Source organism: Marmota monax, unplaced genomic scaffold, assembly GCF_021218885.2.
Source record: "Marmota monax isolate L192 unplaced genomic scaffold, Marmota_monax_Labrador192_F-V1.1 WCK01_AAM20220418_F8-fsc00052, whole genome shotgun sequence".
NCBI classification, from domain to species: domain Eukaryota; kingdom Metazoa; phylum Chordata; class Mammalia; order Rodentia; family Sciuridae; genus Marmota; species Marmota monax.
The window spans coordinates 9,909,150-9,932,973 of record NW_026693473.1 but is presented as its reverse complement, the minus strand read 5'-3'; the positions used below and the strand labels follow the sequence as shown (position 1 = coordinate 9,932,973).

At 44.7% G+C, this 23,824-nt stretch overlaps 1 protein-coding gene across 7 annotated transcripts in view; it reads right to left on the bottom strand.

Annotated features, from left to right (window-relative positions):
- Window positions 1–1,617: 1,617 nt before the first annotated feature.
- Window positions 1,618–23,824, bottom strand: part of Tmem44 (transmembrane protein 44) — a 42,089-nt gene continuing 19,882 nt past the window's right edge. For 3 of the 7 annotated variants that reach the window (XM_046457858.2, XM_046457857.2, XM_046457853.2), the window contains 2 exons: window positions 12,961–12,993; window positions 7,090–9,542 (listed from right to left, as the gene is read on the bottom strand). In XM_046457858.2, the coding sequence (XP_046313814.1) occupies window positions 9,432–9,542; window positions 12,961–12,993 (144 nt within the window). In that variant the 3' untranslated portion in view covers window positions 7,090–9,431. Of the gene's footprint in view, window positions 6,238–7,089; window positions 9,543–12,960; window positions 12,994–23,824 lie in introns of those variants that run through there. The other 4 variants (XR_006854696.2, XR_006854697.2, XM_046457854.2 and 1 more) reach the window with 4 other exon arrangements.

Genomic DNA, 23,824 nt, shown 5'->3' with positions numbered 1-23,824 from the left:
TTTATATGGCTACATACATATTTCTAGTCATTTCCATAATATACATATTTACATATGTCTATAGAACAATAGGCCATATAGATCTCAGTCCAGCATGAAGGATCTAAGAGGTACCTGGAAGCCCCCTAGCAGGGTTGCTGGTCTTGTATTTCTCATCTTTCTCTGAACTTTCAGTCTTCACCATGAGCCTATGAGATGGGAAGTATTTTATTCCCATTTTGCAAATGAGGACATTAAAGCAAGGGGAAAAAGTAGTGGAGTGTGCTGGGCCTACTGCAATAAAACACATGTGCTTGCTTGCTTGCTTCCTTCCTTCCTTTCTACCCTCAGCGCTGGGGATCAAACCCAAGACCTTGATATATAGGGCAAGTGCTCTACCACTGAGCTACAGACCCAGCCCTGTCCATTCTTTGCTCTTGATCTTCCCTTTGCTTTTTCTACTTGGAAAATCATGTGTGTGTGTGTGTGTGTGTGTGTGTGTTGCTGGGTGCTGGGGATGGAACCCACAGAGCCTTGAGCATGCTAAGCTTGTGATCTCCCATTGAGCTATACCCAAGCCCCATGATCTGTTTTTCAAAGCCAGGTTCAAGTGTCTTATTCTTGGTGAATACTACCGGTCTCCAGTCTCCTTCTCTCCCAACCTCCACCTTGGGCATTTTGTTCCCCCGACCAGCCAAGACACACTTGAAGTCAAACACTGGATGGTGTTTACACTCTCTCCCTCCAGACCCAGCAGGCTGCCCTGAAAATAGCAGCCTCTCAGAAAGTGTTAGTTAAATGAATACGAGGAAAAGAAAGATGGGAGGAGTAAAGACAGAGAGATAGGGAAGACAAAAAAGGTAAAAGGTAATCCTGTTTGGAGGATGGTTACTGAAATTGAGTAACCGTGACCTTTTCCCTGACCTATGGGACAGCCAATCAGTGAACTCACCTGTCACCCTGGAACTGTGGCCCTTACTTAGAAAGTAAGTTGAAAGAGCCCTGCTATGTCATCTGGCCCAACATTCTGGGCAATGGTGCACCTTCCCCTTACAGAGGAAGGGTGAGGGACTGTGTTGGAAGGACTCTAGTAATGGGGGCACCAGATGAAAGTGCTCCCTTATGCTGAGTTAAAATCCTCTGTGTCACCTGCCCGTCAGTTCAGTCCCCTCCTCCTAAAGACCCATCCAAAGGCATCAGCTCCCTTTCCACTCCATGGGCTCTGCTCTGCCACCCCTGATCCATCATGGGGACTGAGTCTAGGCCCTGCTTACTCCCTTGCAGCACAGGATGCCAGCGCTCACTCCCCTAGGACACTACTGACTCACTGAGACTAGGGGGGTGGCGTGAGTCAGTGCTTGCCCGCGGGAATCTGTTTCCTGGTTAGGGTGCTATCAAAAACATCCTCTGCCACTCTGCTCACGCAAGAGACGACCCAGCTTTTCAGTGTCTCAATCCTGCCTCCTCAGAAGTTCATCCATCTGTACACACAACTTTATACCAACAATGCACTCGGCCTTAACAGACATCCAGGTGACTTTCAAGGAAATCTGGAACTGGACTTTTAAATGGGGATATCTACGAAATAATTGCCTCATGCTGAGTAAGTAATGATAATAACTGATATTTTTGTGACCCTTAGGAGTTGACAAAGTCCTTTCATGATTTATTATCACTTTTTGCAACCATTCAGTAAGGTAGAAGAGGGGTATATATACATATATAGAGACACACACATGTAGTCTTTTTTTTTAAAAGAATAAAGGGACTCCGGCACTGGTGGTGTGGCTGGTGACTGGAGTATAGAATGTGTTTAGCGTGCACAAGGCACTGGGTTCCATCCCCAGCACCATAACTAAGAAAAAGAAGAAAAAAAAAAAGAATAATGGGAATCAGAGTTCCACAGCTGGTGAGTGTTGGGAGTCACGACCTGCCTCAGGATCTAAGGTCAATGGTTCTATCCCGTGGGTAGCAGGCCAGCTTCAGCCCCCTGGAGGCTACGTGCCTCCTCCACTGGGCCTGTGCAAAGGCTGCTCGCTGTGGGTGGTGGCAGCACTTCTCTGTAGCCCCACGCTTTATTGTGCATTATCTTATCTCAATAGGAAAAGGCAATTCAGGGGAAGAATTTCCTTGTCGCGGTGCTCCAGGCTTTCCGTTGTCCAGACTTCTTAGGCCTGTCCATCCCCTGGGTCTGACCATTACTCATATCCATGGAGGCACCTTATCACGGCTGTCTAAGATATAGGGCATATTTTTTTCTCAACACCAGACAAACTGGAACCTGTCCACCCTTTAATGCCTGCCATCGTCATCAGCCAGCTCAGAATCTCGTACACTTGGAATCTGCTTGAAAAGCAGCCCCTACTAGTCCAGCTCCTTCCTTCACAAAGTCCCAGGAAGTCTGTTGCTAGTAACACAAAATCAAACAATAGCCCTTGAATGTCAGGGTCCTTTGCTGGCAAATGTGACTGTAGTCCCTGGAAAGCCACCTCAACAAGGAGGCCAATTGTGAGTCTGTTCACTGCTATACTTTCTCCAATGCCTTGTTTTGAAGCACTTCAAACCCACAGGAATGATGAAAGAATAACACCATGAACATGTTTAGACTTTTCACCTAGGTTCACTAATTGTCCCCTTTGGACACATGTGCTTTTAATAGCTCTCACTCCACATAAACCTGAAAAAATTATATATTTATATATTTTTTATATATACTTACACACACACACACACACACTTAAGGACAGGGTTTGACTGAGCTTGTTTCAAACTCCTGGGCTCAAGTGATCCTTCTGTGTCAGTCCTTCCAGTAGCTGGGACCATGAATCTGCACCATCGTGCCTGGCTATTTTTCTTTTTAATTTTGGTGCCAGGGATTGGACCCAGGGCCTTGTACATGATTGGCAAGCCCTCTGCCACTTAAATCTATCTCCAACACTGTCTCCCATCCCTACCCCAGCTGTTTTTCAAATGCCCTTTTTCTTATTCAGAATAAGAACTCTGGAAAAATTCTGCCCCCTTCCTTAATTTTTTTTGGGGGGCGGGGATACTGGGGATTGAACACAGGGCTGTTTAACCACTGAGCCACATTCTTACCCCTTTTAAAAATATTTTATTTAGAGACAGGGTCTCACAAAGTTGCTTAGGGCCTCCTTAAATTGCTGAGGCTATCTTTGAACTTGTGGTCCTTCTGCTTCAGCCTCCCAAGTCACTGAGATCACAGGTGTGTGCCACTATACCAACTTCCACATAATCTATCATGGAATCTAATGATTTCTGATACTAATGAATTTTCTCTTGTAATTACTAATAATGGCACATGCTCTCTTGTGTTCTATCTTTTATAGGGGGAGTGGGTACTGGGGATTGAACCCAGGGGTGCTTAACCATTGAGCAACATTCCCAATCCTTTTGATTTATTTTTTATTTTGAGACAGGGTCTTGCTAAGTTGCTTTAGGGCGTCCAAAAATTGCTGACTCTGGCTTTGAACTTGAGATTCTCCTACCTCAGCCTCCAAGCTGCTGGGATTATAGGCATGCTCCACTGCCCTGGCTTGTGTTCTCTCTCTCTTTCTCTCTTTTTTAACTTGCTTTATTCTGTAGTTTTTTTTTTTTTTTAACCTGACCCATTCAAAGGATTCAGCTCCCTTTCCACTCCTTGGGATCTGTTCTGTCACCCCTGATCTGTCACACTGATATCCTGGACTAAGTCTAGGCCCTGCTTACATCCCTTGCAGCAGAAGGCTGCCAGCCCTGGCTCCCTTAGGACACTGTTGACTCACTGAGACTGGGGGGTGAGTCACTGCTTGCCCACAGGAATCTGTTTCCTGGTTAGGGGTGCTATCAAAAACATCCTCTGCCACTCTGCTCACGCGGAGTTGGTTCAGCCTTTCAGTGTCTCAATCCTGCCTCCTCAGAAGCTCAAACATACATACAACTTTATAACCACCACCACAATAAAAATTTTTTTTTAAAAAAGGATTTTTTTTCACCATGTGAGAACTAGAAATTCATTATCAGAATAACTTGCACTCTGGCATCGCACCAAATAATTTCAAGGCAATTCAGGTATGTGCCTCAGTTTATTGTCCCACAATCTTTTAGACTTCAAGGCAAAATGTAATTTCATTAAATTATTCTATTTAGTTGAACATGATATCTCACATACGTAATCTCAACTACTTGGGAAGCAAGACGATTACAAGTTTGAGGTCAGCCAGGCCACTTATAGAGAACTTGTCTCAAAAAATTAAAAGGGCTAGGGATGTAACTTAGCCCAGAGAGCCCCTGGGTTCAATCCTGGGTTCAATACTGCACACACAAAAAAATAAAGGTGTAATGTTTAATGTTTCCCAATCATGGGGTACTTATCACTTTCCCCCCCTATTTTAAGTAGTTTCATGGGAACATCTTCTTACACAAATAGATCAGTTTTAAATTGATTTCCTAAGGACAGTGTTTCTCAAAGAGTGGTCCTCTATCCTCTGTGACAGAATCACTTGAGGAGCTTAAGATTCCCAGGCCCTGTCCAGACCTAGGCTGGAGCTTAAGAACCTATATTTGAATATCAGAGCTTTAGGGTACACATTTCACAAAGTGTGATGGTTAAAACATTAGGCCTATGAAATGGCTCTCTTCACACGTGGCCAGGCTGTCCTTGGGAAAGACTGTGGTGGTGAAAGTGTACACAGTCCTTTGTTCTGGTGGTGGGGTTAGAAAACCCTGTTTTCCACAGGAGATTCCAAGGGCTAAGATATCTGCAGGAGAAGAGGTAGAGGGATAGAGGGAAAGGTCAAATCCAGAGTAGATAGGTAGAACTTGCCAGGCTGTCCTGAAGGCAGATGTCAGTTGGAGTGGGCTCAGATCCAGTAACCTGGGACTCAGAAACTGGGTTCTAGTGGTACAGAGGACTCCGCAGTAACCTGCAGATGTGTAGACAGTTCTTAACACCATTCTCAACATGCCAGTATCCCTGTCCCACCTACTGAACCTCATTAGCCTGTAGTTAATGGAAGTTAGAGATAATTTAGCTAAAAAACTATAATCTTAGAACTTTGTTGACAGCAGCTGGGTTCCAATTCAAAACTAATAGAGCCCTATGTGCTTGTGTGAGGCCCAGGGTTTCACACCAGCAAAACAAACAAAACAAAAAATCAATGGAGAAGACAGTTGGACAAAACACTTTGGGAACATGAGCAAGTGTGATTGCGAGGAAGGAAAGAAGTAAGCAGGTTGGGAACGGAGGGCCAGGGAATTGTTGTTCTTCATAAACTTGGTCGGATCTGATTTTCTTTTTTAAACCACGCACCTGTATTATATTTATTTCAAAAATTTTTTTAGTGTACTTAAAGAATGGTTTACAGTGCAGGCTAAGTCTGTTGATTGGTCCTAACTACACTAGGAACCAAAAAAATGACTATGTGACTAACTCCCTAAAAACTCAGAGGAGACAGACTGACAGCAACTACCAGCCGCTGGTGGTCTCCCGGGCCGCGGCTGCGCGGGCCGGAGCCCGAAAGCGGCGGACTCCGCGGGGGCGGGACTCGCACTCCCAGGGGGAGACGGTGGCTGCGGAGTGCGCAGGCGCAGGGCTGCGCCTCTTCCCCTCTTCCCGGAAGTACGAGGTGAGTGGTTTGAATGGGCTACCTGCTATCTGCCGATGGCCGGTTCTCCCAAGAGGTAGGCGTGGGGAGACGTGGTTCAGTTTCCACTCATATGGACAATGGGCCACCACCCTTCTTTTGGGGAGGCCATCGACTGGCCCTCAGGCGGTTGTGAACGATCCCCCTGGGGACTGCCGAGAGAAGGCGCTCTGCAGGAGACAGACCCCTCAGCCGTCATAGCTGCAGACCCTGAGTGAGGACTAGCAAGAGGAGACCTGAGCCTCCTGCCAGTACCCAGCGCTGATGGAAAATGCCCAAGGGAATTGGGAGGGCGTGCCGAATTCTCCAGGCAATCAATCAACGGAGGTTCTTGAAACTTAACGCTGGTTAATGACTTGCCCTGCTGGAAAGGAGCAGTCCCGAATGTCCCATGGTTTGTTTGGCTTTAAGGTTAGGTATCAAGAAAAAGCAGATTAGACTTCTAAGTAATTTTATCTAGTATCGTTCTTGAACTTCTTAAGATCGTCCCTCTCACATGATGACTCTTGAATACTAGGAGAGGCATATGTAAACTTCTTGAAGAGTTCTTCCTGGGCACTGCAGTATAGCTTGGGTTCATTCAAAACAGCCACCTCTGCCAGGGCATTGACCTTAACTTCAGAAAAAACAAAGTCGAAGAGAATAGGTCAGTGCCTGCATAGTTGGAAAATTTGAAGGAGAATGGTAAAGGGCAGAAAAAGGAGTGCAGAGAATTTGGGAAGTATGGTAATGGAGTGCGTGTGTATGTATGTGTGTGTGTGTGTGTGTTTTGAGGGTGGAACCCAGGGCCTTGCACATGCCAATCACATACCCCAGCACCAGTATTCATCTTAAATGGATATCTTCAAGGCATATCTGAAATTTGTCTTTAACATTATGTTTCTTTTCTGAGCGTTTATAAAAATGTCCATTTGTCTGTGGGAAACATACTAACTGGCATATTCACAAAAAAAGAAAAAAGGAAATAAATCTAACCTAGCTTTCATTTTATAAATGAGGAGACTGACCCAGAAAGGGAAATGACAAATATTACACTGAATCAGACCTGGGAAATGGAGCCTCATCATACTCCTTGGCCCAATGCCTCTCCTTAAACTATAGCTCATGTCTACTGTAACAAACATGATGTGAATATATCATCAGATGATGCATTTACTGAATTATCAGAGGGACATAAGAAAACTAGTTCTTCAGGCTCTATACAGGCTCTTTAGAAAATTAGAGTCATCAGAACTCTCCCTAAGTTATACAAACTTCTTTGGCAGATGAAATCTCTGTTTTTGTTTTCTTTAGATGAGTTTAAGCAGGGGCTGGATAATCACTTATTGTGGTTATTCTTAAGGAGATCCAAATCTCTGAAATCCCTTCCATCTGTGGATCTGATTCTTTGGTTTCACTGTCTTTCAGCACATGTGTCCAAAAATATAGGGAGGAGGGAAACTAATCACTCTTCAAAATCTGCTGTTAGTCAGGTATAAGGCACTTCATTTATGTTAATTCACTTAGTCATTACCTTAAGCTTTCTAGGGAGGTTTCCTAGTCTGCCTTAAGAGTTCACAAAGGTTAGGTAACATGCTTTGGGCCATGTAGATAATAGGTAAGACAATTAAGACATATTACACCATCTCTTCTCTGGATAGGATGGTTGCATGGTTTGTTCCCAGCCCTTCCAATGGAGGTAATTCTTTGCACTGCTTAGTGGGTCCTCAGGGCAAGGACCTTCCATAGTCTTTGTGGCCAGAGTAATAGCTAAAAATGAAGCTGCTCTCCTACTAGGAGAAAGTCGTTTTGGTTGGTACCTCTTTACAAAGGTCCTGGGGTTCTAGAGCTTTGCATACAGGCAGGTTCTCACTAAACAATAAAGCCAAACTTTACTTCCTAAACTCCCAGGGTGGTTTACTGTGGATGAAGAGACTTGAGACAATCTGGGACCATAATGATAGTAACTGGTTTGTGAAGGGAAAAGACTGGGATGATAGGATATAGGGAGATAAATAACATCTGGAGCTGAAATAGTTTGTGCTACTCCAAGGCAGCAAGATCATTTAGTGTTCTTGAGAATGGCCATTCCTATGAGGACTCAAGGGATTCTGATACCCCAGGGAGCATGATCCAATCTCCCTTTGAGAAAATGTTTGTGAGTGTGTGTGCACATGCTAAACGTGAACTTCAGAAATGTCATCCTATCCCTATGCCTTCTGCTTTTCTAAAGCTGATCCCTCCTCCTGCTTGCGGTTACCACTCAATAGTCTTTAAATGAAACACGTTCCCCATGTTCACTCCATACATGACTATACATTTCTGTTTCCTGAAAAGCTGTGGCAATAGAAGTAAAAAACTCACTGAGTATCTGAGCCCCTGAGCAAGTGAGTCACCCTTTGGTATCTTCCATGGCTAGCATCAGCCACAGACTGAAGCACCCACTCCCTAGCCTCCATGCTCCAGTTCCTTTCCAGTGTCTTCTACCCTCTACAATCCACACTGCACCATCAACTAGATTCCACCCTTCCCTGCCCCCAGGCTTCTACCATTTCACTTACTGGCATGTTCCCTTCAACTTCCTTTGCTTTGGGCCTCTATTCACCTCTTCCTCCTCCTTCAAAGTATAGCTACATTGGCTAAGACCCCACAAAACAAAGTTGCCTTTAGCAATCGTTCTTTGATAAGACAACCAGGAACCCAAAGCAGATAAATGGAATAAATAAAGTAGCTTTGAGTTTTCTGCTAGTTCAGAGGTCACCCAGGGGATTAGGATCTATGCAGAGACCTGTGGAACCAACCCACTTTCCCAGCACCCCCTTCCTCCTGCTGCCGGGACTTGCACATGCCCTTAGGAGAAACTGGGCAGCTGCAGCTGAGTCACAGGTCACTGTGAGCCAGCCATCAGCAGAGCTGTGTTTCTTGGCATTTATCCCAGACCCCCTCATGGCAGACTTCTGTGGCTCTGCTGGGATTCTGACTTACCACTATATTCCAGTGTGAGATGCTTTGATTCACTCAGTTAAATTTTATTCACTCTAGTGGTTCCGACCTTAGCCCCATTCCCTTCACCTTTCCCCTCACATGTGGTCACACTACCATTCATCTTCAAATGGGGTTACTGTGCTTGAATTAACATGTCCCAGCATACCTATTACCCTCTGTATGCTCTCAGTGACCTCCTAAAGCACACAGTGCCCCTCACCTGTAAACCCTGCCTCCGCACACGCGTTGCCAGGCTGGAGGAAGTTCTCTTGCTTTTCATTCTTCGAAAAGACCAATAAAAACCCATTCTTTTGTTTTTTTGCTTGTGCTTGCCATACCACTGATCTCACAGATACTTGGTTGACCAAGCAGTCCTATGGATAACTTCCAGCAGATACTGGAGGGCAGAAGCCAGGGCTTGCAGGACAGGCTCTGCTGAGGTCCAAACACATGAGCTATTTGTTAGGTGAACTCATTCCTGGCATCCAGCAGATACTGAGTTTACAGTTGCATTTCATGGGAATAGAGGGAAAGGAAAGACGGGAAAAGAGGGCCCATTGTCCTTTGGATGAAGGCTTATCTTTACAAAGCAGGAGCCATCTGTGAGCTTCTAATCTTCAGAACAAATGGCATATCCAGGTCTGTCCATAGAACCCACAATCTTAGATTTATTCGGAGCCAGGTAAACCAGCCACGCTCAGCTCCAGGTTCCTCACTTCCCTGGGCAGCTTCTTCAGTGGCTTAAATCCCTGCTATGGGTGTCACTGTAGGTCCGATCTCTGCTCAGTTTTACTGATGAATGCCTCATCCTAGTCTTTGAGCTGATGGACTGGTTTTTAGAAGATACTAATCAGCAGAGCTGAAGTCTACTGTCGTCGAAGAGCCCCTCGGCACCTGGAATCTGAAGGTCTCCATGTTGTCATTGTTCCTTTCAAAATTGACATCTTCAGGATCCCACTGTGAAGAAAAGACACAAAGATATTTTGGTGGGACAGGTCCTTTCAATCTATTACTATCCCGCACCCTAAACAACAACTCAATCTTAGTTCTGACACAGGCAAAGATAAGGACAACTGGGCGAGGTCAAGTTAACCAGGCCTCTGTTTCCTGCACCTAAAGGGAGCAAGTACACCTTTAAATCAAGGAATTAATGAACCATTACCCTGAACAGACCAGCCCCATTTCCCTTGCCACCTCCTTTCTACTGTCCCCCATATTCAGCAAATTCTTATCTAGTGAGTCTGAGACACGATCCCTTTATCTTGAAAATGTCTACCTCCATGCCTAATTCATTCTTGGAAAAGACCAATAAAAACCCATTCTTTGGTTTTTTGGTGATGCTAAGAATTGAACCTAGGGCCTCATGTGTACTAGGCAAGCATTCTGCTGGTGACCTATAGCCCCTCTTTTTATTTTATGTATTTTATTTTGAGACAAGGTCTTGCTAAGTTGCCTGGGATGGCCTAGAACTTTTCATCCTCCCACCTCAGCCTCCTGAGTAGCTGGGATTGAGGCAAGTGCCACCATACCTGGCCTCAACCCACTCTTGAGAGGAAATACCTCCTCTGGCAGGAAGCCTGCCTTGGCTGTGTTAGCCCAGTGAGCTTGCACCTGCTCCTTTCTTAGTATTACATCTGCTACTCATCCGTACCTGCACATGGATGGCCTCAGTCTTTCTTTGGACATCTGCCTTGTTCTCTTAGGGAGATGATGAACTCCTGAAGAGCAGGGCTCTCACTTGGTGTTTCCTCTCAATTTGAGGTCCAGAAGATTTGTTAAAAATAAACACTTCAGGCACTGTGCCTGGTATAAGTGCATGTCTGCAATCCCAGCAGCTTGGGAGGCTGAGGCAAGAGGATTATGAGTTCAAACCCAGCCTCAGCAACTTAGCAAGGCCCTAAGAGACTTAGCAAGACCCTGTCTCAAAAAATAAAAGGGTTGGGGATGTGGCTCAGTGGTTTAAGTGCCCCCAGGTTCAATCCCTGGCACTGAAAAAATAAACACTTAAAACCCAATTCAGAATGGTGGGCACTGCCAGTTAATATTTCATAATCTGACTCAGATAAGTATGGAAAATTGAAATTTTCAAGGGTAAGGGTAAAAAGTTAAAAAAAAAAAGCTGGAACATAGCCTTTATGAAGGTATTTGCAGATGATGGATTAGAGAGAGAACTTTGCACATGGTCAAGACCCAAGGGATTCTTAGTGCTACCCTTGATGTTACAGCTCCAGAGGCAAGTGGGGACTGGGCCAAGTCTTCCTTCTGTCACAAACTTGCTTGCTCTTCTTTGGGCCTCAGTTTCTCTGTACATAAGCTGAGGGTTGGATCAACAATTAGATAATAAGACCTCTTCCATTTCTGAGCCTCTATGACTGATGATTTTGAGCCATGAGGTCACATTTGACAGTACTGGGAAACACAGAAACAAGCAACAGTGATGGAAAATGTGGCAGACTAGGCTGGATTATGTATTTGGACAGAGGTCATAGACCCCAGATTTATGTCTGACAAAGACACTCTGCCAGATGTTCAAACTTGAGCTGAATCAAACAGTCTAGTTCTTAGAGGTCCCAAATAAGGTCTCCCAAATAACATCCATGTCATGCCAGTTATAAAACACACATTATGTCTCTGTTTTGAAAAGAAAAGCTGGTTCAATTAGAAATTCACTGATAATAATTCAACCAACTTCTATTACTTGATGATTTAAAAAGCCATCATGTTAAAAAGACCCCAGTGACCCTATAGGCCTGGGGATGAGCTGGATTAGTTGATGCAGTTCTGCCCGCTGTAACAGCCACTCCTGGTGTGAACTCCTTATTTACTTGTGGTTATAGACTTGGCTGGACACCTTTAAGTAAATTCTTCCCTGATGTTATCAAAGATTCCAAGTAAAAGAGCTCGCTGGCCAGCCTCTGTGACCCACTTGCCCAGTGGCACAAGTATGGGCCCATTCCATTCTCAGAGGATGGAAGTGTGCTCTCTGATGAAGGCTGTTTTGGAGCTGAAGCCTGGGTCCTACATCAGAGTTCTCAGAAGGTACTCTGGACCAACCCCACCAGAAGGACCTGGGCTACTGTTCAAAAAGACTGATGCTGAGGACTCACCTCAGCTCCTACCTGCGGTTTGGCATTTTAACAAGTTCCTATGATATTTCTTAGATGCTCTGATGTTTGAGAACTATGGCTCCAACTGCTGAAATGACTTCTTAAAAGTTATTCTTGCTAATCCTGACCAAATCAGCTGCTCGCAAACAGAAACAACCTGCCACTTTGATCAAGTGAACTCTTTGAAATGAACTAGGTATTAGACAATATTTTAAATCCCTTTCTTTTGAATAATATGTTTTAAAACTTCATTTATTGCCACATATGTAATCTCAGGGGCTTGGAGGCTGAAGTAGGAAAATCACAAGTTCAAAGCCACACTCAGCAATTTGACAAGACCCTCTCTCAAAATAAAAAATAAAATGGGCTGGGGATGTGGCTCAGTGGTTGAATGCCCCTGGGTTCAATCTCTGGTACAAAAAAAAAAAGAAGAAGAAAAGAAGGAAGGAAACACAAACAAACAAAAAACCAACTTCATTTTCTCCCGCATGGTACTCGGGATTGAATCCAGGGCCTCATACATGCTAGGCAAATGTTCTACCATTGGGCTATATCCCCAGCCCTATTTATTTATTTTTTTATTTTGAGACAGGGTCTTGCTAAATTGCTGAGATTGGACTTGAACTTGTGAGCCTCCTGCTTCAGACTTCCAAGTAACTGCGATTAAAGGTAGTGCCACTGTGCCCAGTTAAAACTTCACTTTAAGTAATAAAAATATTGTGGGAAACCAGTCATAAAAATAATTTGAACAAAAGATAATGCATTTATTCTCCTCTCAGAAACCATCCTGGGAGATGACAGGCACAGGCAGTTGTCATAAAACACGTGCTCATCTGCTACTGCGAGGCAAAGATGGCATGGTGACAGCAACCAGGTGCCCCAGGTCTCAGAAAGACAAATGTGTGGAACTGTTTATCATATCAGCTGCTGCAGCCATGTCACACCAGCACTACCATTGGTGACCTACGGCAACTCTCGCTTGCTCATAGGCAGGCCCTGTTCCAATCCATGGATCTTCACTGGGTTATGCCTGTTTTCTGAGTCCCTAGTGGATAGTATGGGCTTATGTGAATACCCCCAAAGCAAAAGACTCTGAACTAAGAGAGCCCGGCTAGTCCTCAAACTTGTCTCTTGCTTTTTACATCTTTTTTTTTTTTTTAATGGATTTTGTCATGTGCCATCATCCGAGAGCCTCTAACAAAAACAAAAGCTGAAATCAAGCCATAGAAGTCCCTCCTGGAAGAGAGAGACAGCATGATTGTCCATACCTGCTCCGAGTTTAGGGCCTCCCAATACTTCTGCTGCAGGATAAAAAGAGAGACAGAAAAATGTTGGACTGATTTTGCTATCATCACACAGCACAGCAGAGCAGAGCTCAGTGCCAGCCCATCTGCTCAGGGAGCCAGGAGACAGACCCTCAGATGGTTTAGAGGCAAAGGGACAGCCAATTTCAGCAAGCAGAAAAGCAGCAGTTATTAGCAGTGACAGGTTAGTTAAATGATCAAAAGAATAATCACGATTACTAAAAAGGGTTGCAGGCCCTGGGAAAAATGACTGTAGAGATTTTTAAATTAATATTACTATAAATTAGTGTTATTAGGGACAGTAATAATAATAATAAAGCTAACCACATGGCTGAGATGATTCAACACAAACCCATAAAACTAAGAAAGAGAGATGCAAATAAAATCCCCACCTTGAAATACGGGGTGTTTGCTACCAGCCAAGATTCAGTTTTAATCAGCATTTACTGCAGGGTTGGTTCTACTCCAAGCCTCAAGTATGTCTGACTCAAGTTCCTGGAGCACGGGCACCAAGGTCAGCGCTCCCTCTTCCAGCGCGCCTGTGCAGCCTGGGAGCCCTGTATTTCTGACACAGAGCTGGGGACTGCAGACGTGTTAGGCTGATCTGTGAAATATCTGTTAACCTTACTAGCTGCCAATATGAACTGTGCACAAGATCTGGGGTCATTGTCACATGAAAACAAAGACTCTGCTGTTCAACTCCTTCAAATTTTCATTTCAAACAGCTTCTTTCAATCACACAGAAAAGTAAAAGAGTAATCTAATGAACACTAATGGATAAATCCATTTTATTTGATCTAGTGCCCAAATCTTTTCATTTGCTAAAGTATTTTAAAGTAAATAATTTCATTTGTAACTACTCTAGAATGTATCTCATAGATAAAGACTCATTTTTAAAAGTTCTAAGCATAATGCTGTGATTATATCTAGCAAAACCAGTGGCAATTCCTTAGCATTCACTTTTTTTTTTAAATTTATTTTTTAGTTGTAGTTGGACACAGTATCTTTATTTTATTTATTTATTTTATGTGGTGCTGAGGATGGAATCCAGGGCCTTGCAGGTGCTAGGTGAGCGCTCTACCGCTGAGCCACAACCCCAGCCCCAGCATTCACCTTTTTTGAGGGGTGGGATGTTGTGGATGAAACTAGGGTCTCATAGATGTTAATAAGCACATGCTTATTACCACTGAGCTACACCCCCAGCTAGCATTACTCTTTTGCTGACATCTGCTGCAGGAACATAAACTGAACATAAATGGTGTTTCCACAGCACCACAAAAAAACAGAAATGCGGATGATGTAAAGTAGGGGTTGAAAAAGTTCAATAACTTACAAAGGTCATGGAAATAGAGAAATGATTTATTTATCCACTGGGGGTTGAACTCAGGGGTGCTTTACCACTGAACTACATCCCCAGTCTTTTTTATTTTTTAATTTTGAGACAGAGTCTTATTACATTAGTGAGGGTCTCACTAAGTTGCTGAGGCTAGCCTCCTCATCCTTCTGAGTTGTGGAGATCACAGGTGTGCACCACTGCACCTGGTGGCTAATAAGAGAAATTAAATAAAAATACTAACCTTCACCTTTCTGGGAAAATACAGGTATTCATGCAAAATGTAAATGGTAATTTATGATTATTACAGTTAGTGTATATTTGTTTATTTAAAAAAATTACTAAATACAATATGGTGTCCTGGATTGTAGCCTAGAATAGAAAAAAGAACATTAGTGGAAAAACTGGTGAAATCCAAACAAAACCTGTGGTTTAGTTAAAAGTAATGTACCAGTGCTAATTTCTTAATTTTGATAAATGTAGGAAGGTTATGTAAGCGAATATTAGGGAAATTGGGCAAAGGGCATAAAGGAATTCTGTACTAATTTTTGAAACTTTTCTGTACACCTAAAATTATTCCAAAATAAAAAGTTTATTTAAAGCCAAACAAATAAGAAAGCAAACATAAATAGGTTTTGAGTTCCCCAAGTGGATTGAAGTAAAACTTTAGAACTGCCTTTAAAAATCTCCATCATCGGGGCTGGGGTTGTAACTCAGTGGTAGAGCACTTGCCTTGCATGTGAGGCACTGGGTTTGATCCTCAGCACCACATTAAAAAAAAGGAACCAAACCAAACAAAATGAAGGTATTGTGTCCATTCACACCTAAAAATAAATAAATAAATAAACCCCCAGCAATTGGAGAAGAGTGCCCTCTAGTGGAGATAGTAGTCAGGATTTTTTTTTTTTTTTTTTTTTTATGTTAAACTGTTTCAAATGAATTATGATAATATCTGAAGGGACAGTTACCCCAAGTCTTTTTAAGTGAGGTCTCTTCATCTCCCCAAAACTGTATAAATAACATTTTATAGTCTTTTACATGCTTGAATAACAAAATGTAAGCCAGGCACAGTGATGTGCTCCTGTAATCCCTGCTACTTGGAAGATTGGGGCAAGAGGATCACAAGTTTGAGGCCAGCCTCAGTAACTCTGCAAGGCCACATCTCAAAATAAAAACTAAAAAGGCTGGGGATGTTATTCAGCGGTTCAGTGCTCCCTCCGCCACATCTCAAGTTCACTCCCAGAACCAAAAAAAAAAAAAAGCAAAAATGTGTTTATCATAGATAAATTTTCAAAAAACACAAGTTCCATAATTCTATCCCTAAAACAGCACTTCTATGAACTGTTACTAAACAGACCTCTGAAACATATATAATAATATATATTTCTAATGAAATATAATTAAATTATTCACATAGTTTTTCTCCCACTATATATAACAAGCATTTCCACATTCTCTCTCTCTCTCTCTCTCTCTCTCTCTCTCTCTCTCTCCTTTTTTCCTGAGCTGGGTCCTTGCTTTGTTGCCCAGGATGGCCTCCAGCTTCTGGGCTTTAAGTTGTCTTCCTGCCTCCAGAGTAGCTGGGACTGCTCCAGCTGGCTCCACATATTCTTAACTTGTGTCCAGGACCATCGTCTCTGTGAGCCACAGCATGTGGCATTTCAATTCACTTCGTTCTTTTTGTGTGTGTTCTGGAGATTGAACCCAGGGGAACTTAATCATGGAGCCACATCCCCAGCTAAGCTTTTAAAATATTTTATTTAAAAACAGGGTCTTTCTAAGTTGCTAAGGGCCTTGCTAAGTTGCTGAGGCTGGCTTTGAACTTGTGATCTTCCTGCCTCAGCCTCCTGAGCCACTAGGATTCCAGGCATGGGCCAGCACCCAGGGCAATTCACTTCATCTCTACAAGCTCACTTTCCCATGCTTGTGGGAGCAGCACCCTGCAGCTCTGGTCTATACAGCGTGTGGCAACATTTCTTTCATTCCTGAGGAATAGGAGGTGTGGCTAAGTCACTGAGGAAATAAGAGTCACTGTCTTAAATTCAAGCTGGTGGATCCTCAGAGACCATCTGTCCAGCTCCTTCCTCCTGCATCTGCGGAGAAATGACCTTCCCCAAGGCTGGGAGGGGAGATGGTGCTAGACTTGGCAGAGGTCATAATGTTTTCATGGCCAACTACACACCAGCTTCAGCTCTCCCAGATTCCATTAAACCAACTGCCTTTTGACCAAGTCCCTTTAAAACATTACAGAAAAAAAAAAAAAACCACATCTCTCTATTTTTATTATTTATTTATTTATATTGGGGGGTGGGCTGGAGGTTGAACTCAGGGCCATGACCAACGGGGTGAGTGTTCTGCCACTGAACTACACGCCAGTCCTACTTTTAAAGTATATATAAATATACAGCGCTGGGGCTGGGGCTCAGTGGTAGAGCACTTGTCTCACATGTGTGAGGCACTGGGTTCGATGCTCAGCAATGTATATAAATAAACGAATAAGACAAAGGTTCATCAACCACTAAAAGAAATTAAAAAAATATATATATACAACCCAAATTATTAAATATATACAAATTATACAATATACATAAACACAAATTATTAAATATATAAAACCCAATTATAAATATTGTCTAATTAGCCAACACCATGGACGTACTCTGCATCACCCAGGGCTTCACCCCCCCCCCCCAACGGGCTGTATCTCCTCCTCCCTACCTGCTCTATTTCTTGCTCACTCTTCCTTCCTGGGATGTTGTAGAGGGAAAGAACTGGGATGTAAGAAGGGAAATGTTCCAGAGGCCCTGAAGTGCTCTGTGCAAGGGCAAAACATGATCCCATGGCTGGTTGGTTTGACCATGCAAATCCCTCTCCATTCAGGTCTGCACAGGTCTTTCCTGAGCAGGATCAGTGACAGTGAAGTTCTGACCCCTGTGGACAGACCTCCTTTATTGAGAGGACACAGCGTCCTTGGAAATACCCCAGGGTTGGAAGGAAAGGCCTACCAGGTCAGTGGAATTGGAAATACTCTAGAGACCACAGAGGCGGGGAGGGTTCTGAGTGGAGCTAAGCAGACTCAGCAACCAGGTTAGCAAGGACACTGGCAGAGTATGCTTTTGAGTTGCCCATTTGTTTTCCTGAGAGAAGCCTGTCCAAGAACTGACCCACATAATCACCCTCTGCCTGCCTCTTCCAAAATACACCTTCCACTTAGGGTTCTGTTGCGAGGTGGGCCCTGAAGATGGCCCAGTCCAAAGCTGGAGTTTCACCATGGCCTCTGGGTGGACAGCGCTCTGTTGCATTTCAAAGCTCCTTCACATCTGACTTTGGCCAAGCCTCCTTTACCCTCTGGGGCTCATCATCTCCATTCCAGACCAGGTTATGAAAAATGAATGGGTGGTGCCCAGTTCTTCAGCCATACAGGCCAGAGCCAGTATCTGAGCTCAGACCCTCCGCCTTCTGCATTTTCCATGGCAACAAGTGTGGTGCCTTGGTAATCTTGCAAAGAGCTGGCAGCACTCCCATTGGACCCATCCAGTCCCTCTGTCATATGGGAGCCGGGTCTCATGATTCCCATTTACAGAGGGAGAAACTACAACTTGAGAAGTCCTGTGCAGGCCCAAGCCCCAGACAAGCCCCTGCATGCACCCCACTCCTGGGCCACTGTTCTTTCCCTTACACAGCCCAGGTTCCCCTTGGGGCAAGTGAAGTCTTTTCCCCACCCAAGGGGAACCGGCTGCCCCACACGTTTCAGGATGGACTATGTTGTGCTGGTTCTGAGGGCAGGTGCCCTCACCTCCCCAAGAAGGAAAAAGACCTGTGGAGGGCAGAAGCCACATCTTTAACTTGATTCCTGACCTTTGCTGCCTCTTGGCATGTTCTAATTTCCTTCTTCATGCTTACATAAATTTTCTTCTAAAATTGGCAACCTGCCCTGGTACTGGGGATTGAACCCAGGGGTACTCTACCACTGAGCTACACCCCCAGTTCTTTTTGTTTTTTATTTTGAGACAGAGTCTTGCTAAGTTGCTGAAGCTGGCCTCGAACTTGGGATCTTCCCGTCAGCCTCCTGAATCAGATCACACCTGTGTGCCGCCACTCTCGGCTTAAACTTAGCACTTTCATAGTCATTTCTCTGTCTTTTTCTCCTAAAAGAATGATTTGGCTTTAAGAATGGCACATGTCCAAGGGAATCTGTCCTGGTCAGCTGGTTCTGAATGTGGTTTGGAGACAGAATAAGCAGTCTTGGTTACCAAGAGCCTGAGGCACAGAATTAGTGAGGACACTTGACCCTCTTCCGACACAGCAGTCTGGCGTTCAGCCCTGTTCTCATGCCACACACACACAATGCTGCATGCATTCGATGTGCACCCTTGTGCACACACACACACACACACACACACATGGCTGCAGAAGCTCCTGTCCTGGACATCTTTGCTGTGCACACTTTGTGCCAGTGACAGAAACAGCTCCTTACAGAATTCCTACACAGCTTACAGAAGGCCTGTGCCATTGCTGGGAACCCAGAAGGAACAGATTAATTCACTGCCATAAACACTCTTTGGTCACAAGGCTGGACTCTGTGTGTTCTAGAATCCCACAGTCTAAAAGACAGAAGAAAAGAATAAGAAGCCATCGAAAGCCACACCACAGGAGCAGCAGTGCTGGGTCCTCTGCAGTTTCCCAAGTCTCTACACTCACACCCTCACCGTGCTTTAGGTCAGCACAGGGGGACACAACACACACATCTTTAGCAGTTCCGGTGCTGGGGAAGGTCGGCCCTGCACTCAGATGGCTTCCTGGAAAGTGACAGGCCACTCCTGTAAGCCCTGCTACTATTTTCTTTGACCTCCCACTTGTGGACTCGGACTCCATGAGCTCAGTGACCCTTTCTTTTTTTGGCGGGGGGTACCAGGGATTGAACTGAGGGGCACTCACCCACTGAGCCACATCTCCTGCCCTATTTGGTATTTTATTTAGAGACAGGTTTTCACTGAGTCACTCAGTGCCTTGCTTTTATTGAGGCTGGCTTTGAACTCCTGACCACTGGGGTTACAATGACCCTTTGTCAGCAGCTGTTCAGTGCACCCTTTGGACAGCTATGCCAGGACCGAGGCGGCCCTTGTGCTGGACGGGTGGGTGATGGTTGAGTGAGTGGATCTACGGTCTGCGGAGGGTGCACCTCCTGGAAGGTATCTGGAAACTACAGGGCCCAAGCAAATGGCCTCTCTACATGGCTGTTGGTCTCACTGGGGCTCTTAAACCATTCATCTGGTACCCTGGTCGATCCAGCCCGTGGGATCTTTGAAGAAAGACAAAAACAATCCAAGCTGTCCCTCCATGGTCCTGTCTCATTCCTCCCTGGATTTATTTGTAAATCCCAATGTTTTACCCTCTGTTACTTAGGACATTCAATGGGAATAATGGATAACAGACATGGCCTGCAAAGCCCCCTGGGTACTAGTCCCTTCAAGGCACTGGAGTGCAGTGGGCAACGTGGGAAGTTTCAGAGTGGATGACACTGGGTTCAAACCCCAGATCTGCCTTCTCTTCTCCTTTCTTTCCTTATTCTCCTCATTTTCGTGTGGCTAATTAAACTCCTCTACTCCTAGTCTCCTGCTTCAGGGCTGCTTATACAAAGTCCTGGTGAGTCTTCACTGTACCACCCCGTGCCCAGCACTTTGGCAAGCACCTTACTTCCTTGCGAATGGATTTGGAGACGCTTTGTGAACTGAGTGTGTGGAGACGCTGTGCTGCTGAGACCCGCCTGTCCCCCACTCCCCCTGCGCACCGCAGGATGTGGTGCTCAGGATAGGGGGCACACGGCCGAGAACATGACATCAAAACCTGGCCTCAGAGGTCAGTTATGAGATGATCAAGGACCTTAGGGGATGGACACATCACCTCTGAGTCCAGAATAGCTCCCAGGCCCCTGGGCCTGGACAGTGGGAGTCGGGAAGCATTCACTTGTCAACCCAAAGGGTCAAGGAGAAACCCAGGAGGTCAGTAAGAGGCAGACCACGGAAGCCAACCTCAGTGGAGTCCAGGGCAGAGGGCAGAGGCATGGGTAGGCAAGAGTGGGGAGAGATGCCCTAGGTTACCTGAGTCCAACACCATGAAATACGTGAATTCTGCAAGAGAAGTCACAAACCACAGAAGTAATACCTAAGCCCTGACATTGATTTCTACAGTTTCATCTTGTCACACTCCTAAAAGGAGTGTGCGTGAGGCAGAGGATCAGATTGTGGCCAATTTACCAAGCAGGCTGGGCAGGCTGGGGCCTATGTGTCCTCAGGTATTCTCCCTTTCAATTTGGGCCTTCAGAACACATCTGCTGAATGAGCCAGCAGATGGCCAGCTGAGGGGGACTTGTTAACCATCTGCTGAGCCCCTCCTCTCCACAAGCCAACCAGGATCTCCAAAAATACTACTTCCAAAACCCAGGTGGCATATCCATCATGCCCAGTCCCACATTGGTTGAGTGGGCTTAATTTTCTTCTTTACTTTTTTTTGTTTTCCAAATTTTATACCAAAAACATGTATTACGTTTATTTCTTTATTTAGAGACAGGGTCTCACTCGGTTGCTCAGGCTCAAACTGAAGAGCTCAGGCGACCCTCTCGCCTCAGCCTCCTGAACAGGTGAGCGGTGTTACTTTAAAAACAGAAGCCCTGATGGATCACACACCCGAAGAAAGCTCCACAGCCTCCTGCTCGCACACTAAACAATCAATACTGGGAGCGTCACAATTCCATTTGATCCGCTAGTGTGTGTGTGGTTAAGGTGAGGTTATCTCTTTATAGGAAGGACCCTGGTGGCCTGTCTACAGTGTATTTATGTTTTAGGGTGTGAAGCAGAAAGACTGCAGGGGAGAGGCCGGGGGGACTGGGCTTCTGACTGTTCCTTTTACCATGGACAAAAGCATCATTTCCACTTGCTTAATTTAAGAGTGTGACCCTGTATCCTAGGAACTGACATATTTTAAACAACAGATTTATAAAAATGGAGAGAAAATAGAGTAAAACAACAAGGACTGCAAAACAGAGAAATGGCCAAACCAGCCACAAGGACAGATGTCGGAATTTTCAGTTTCCCTATTCAGTTCTCGCCTCAGCCGAGGGTGGGCAGCAAGACACGCTTGTTTCCACAGAGCGAATGCTGCCCGCCTCTCCCCCGAGCCTGCCCTCAGCAGCCTTCCTGTCCCTTCTCCTTAATGAATTCAGTGTCCAGATTATTCCTTCTCCCTTAGCCTTAGGCCTTGGCAGACACCGCTGTGGACCCTGGGTGTCCCACGTGTTCTGAGACTGGATCCAAGAAATACATGACATGGACTCAAAGTGGATCAGGGACTTAAAATTTAAACCAGAAACCCTGTGCCTAATAGAAGAAAAAGTAGGCCCAAATCCTCATCATGTCAGATTAGGCTCTGACTTCCTTAACAAGACTCCTCTAGCACAAGAAATAAAATCAGGAATCAACAAATAGGATGGATGCAAACTAAAAAGCTTCTCAGCAAAAGAAACAGTCAGTGAGGTGAATATAGAGCCTACTAATTGGGAACAAGTTCTTACCACATACACATCAGATAGAGCACTAATCTCTAGGATATATAAAGAACTCAAAAATCTTAACACCAGAAAAACAAATAACCCAATCAATAAATGGGCCGAGGACCTGAACAGACACTTCTGAAAAGATGATATACAATCAATCAACAAATATATGAAAAAATGTTCAACATCTCTAGCAATTAGAGAAATGCAAATCAAAACTACTCCAGTCAGAATGGCAGCTATTATGAAGACAAACAACAATAAGTGTTGGAGAGGATGTGGGGGAGAAGGACTGCAAATGGGTGCAACCAATAGGGAGAGCAGTATGGAGATTCCTTGGAAAACTTCAAATGGAACCACCATTGGACCCAGGTATCCCACTCCTTGGTTTATACCCAAAGGACTTAAAAACAGCATCTACAGGGACACAGCTACATCAATGTTTATAGCAGCACAATTCACAACAGCTAAACTGTGGAACCAACTTAGATGCCTTCAGTAGATGAATGTATAAAGAAACTGCGGTATATATACACAATGGAACATTACTCAGCATGAAAAGAGAATAAAATCATGGCATTTGCAGGTAAATGGATGGAGTTGGAGAATATTATGCTAAGTGAAGCAAGCCAATCCCCAAAAGCCAAATGCTGAATGTTTTCTCTGATATGAGGATGCTGATCCATAATGAGGATGGGGGGGGGGACCTGGAAGGAAAACTTTAGATAGGGCAAGGGGAGGGAGGGGAAGGGAGGGGGTAGGAAAGACTGTGGAATGAGAAGGACATTGTTACCCTAAGTACATGTATGAAGACATGAATGGTGTGATTCTACTTTGTGTACAACCAGAGACATGAAAAATTGTGCTCTATATGTGTAATATGAATTGTAATGCATCCTACTGTCATATATAACAAATTAGAATAAAAAACAAAAAAAAAAAGAAATATATGACATGAACTGACACAGAAATATGACCCAAAGGGTACAGAAGTCCTAACACCAACCCAGTTCTTCATGCCCACTGTGTTCCAGAATTGAGGAATAGAGAAAGATGACAGTCACTCCACAGCTCACCAGACCACGCACACTCCAAAGTACAGGTGTGTAAGGGACTGTGTGTTCTGGGCACTCAGTGGAAGAGGCCACAGATGGGGTGGTTTCTCCCAGGAGGTGGCATCTGGATAGGATTATGAACCGTGGAAATGGGGCTAGAAAGATGAGGCCCAAAGGCCTGGGGACAAAGAAGAGTCCACGGTCAGGTCAGAGAGCTGGGTGAGGGCAGGGAAGAACAGGAGGCTGGGCAAATGGAGAAGGGCTAGAACATCACACCAAGGAACTGGACTTCATCCCAAATCAGTGGCTCTGAGTTTTGGATGTCAGGGTCCAGTATAAGTTTGATAAATCTGAGAACTTAGAATAGATAATGATTGTTTTGCCAAATGAGGCCATTAAAAACCAAACCAAATAGGTGTAGCACCACTCATCTGTAATCTCCAGAACTCTGGAGGCAGGAGGAAAGCAAGTTCAATGCCATTTTCAGCAATTTAGGAAGACCCTGTCCCAAAATAGAAAGGGCTGGGGATGCAACTCAGTGGCAGAGCACCCCTGGGTTTGGTCCCCAGTACTGGGGGTGGGGTGAGGTAGGGTAGGAACCAAACCCGAACCAAAAACTCAACCCTAACTACCACCTATTATTACCATCATTTCAAAAAGGGCACTTAACACCAAAAAAGATGGAAGAACACAAAATCAGAAAGAAAGACAGTCCTTCCCTCACCAAAAAGAGACAGCTGGCCCCCTTCTGCCAACATGCCCATTACCACCACATCGTCCTCATTCTCTTTTTTTCCTCAGACAAATGGAAACTTCCTCGTTGAATGGGGCCAGAAACCATAGTTATGGGACAACTCAGACATGAGACTTGTGCATCCAAGATGGGAC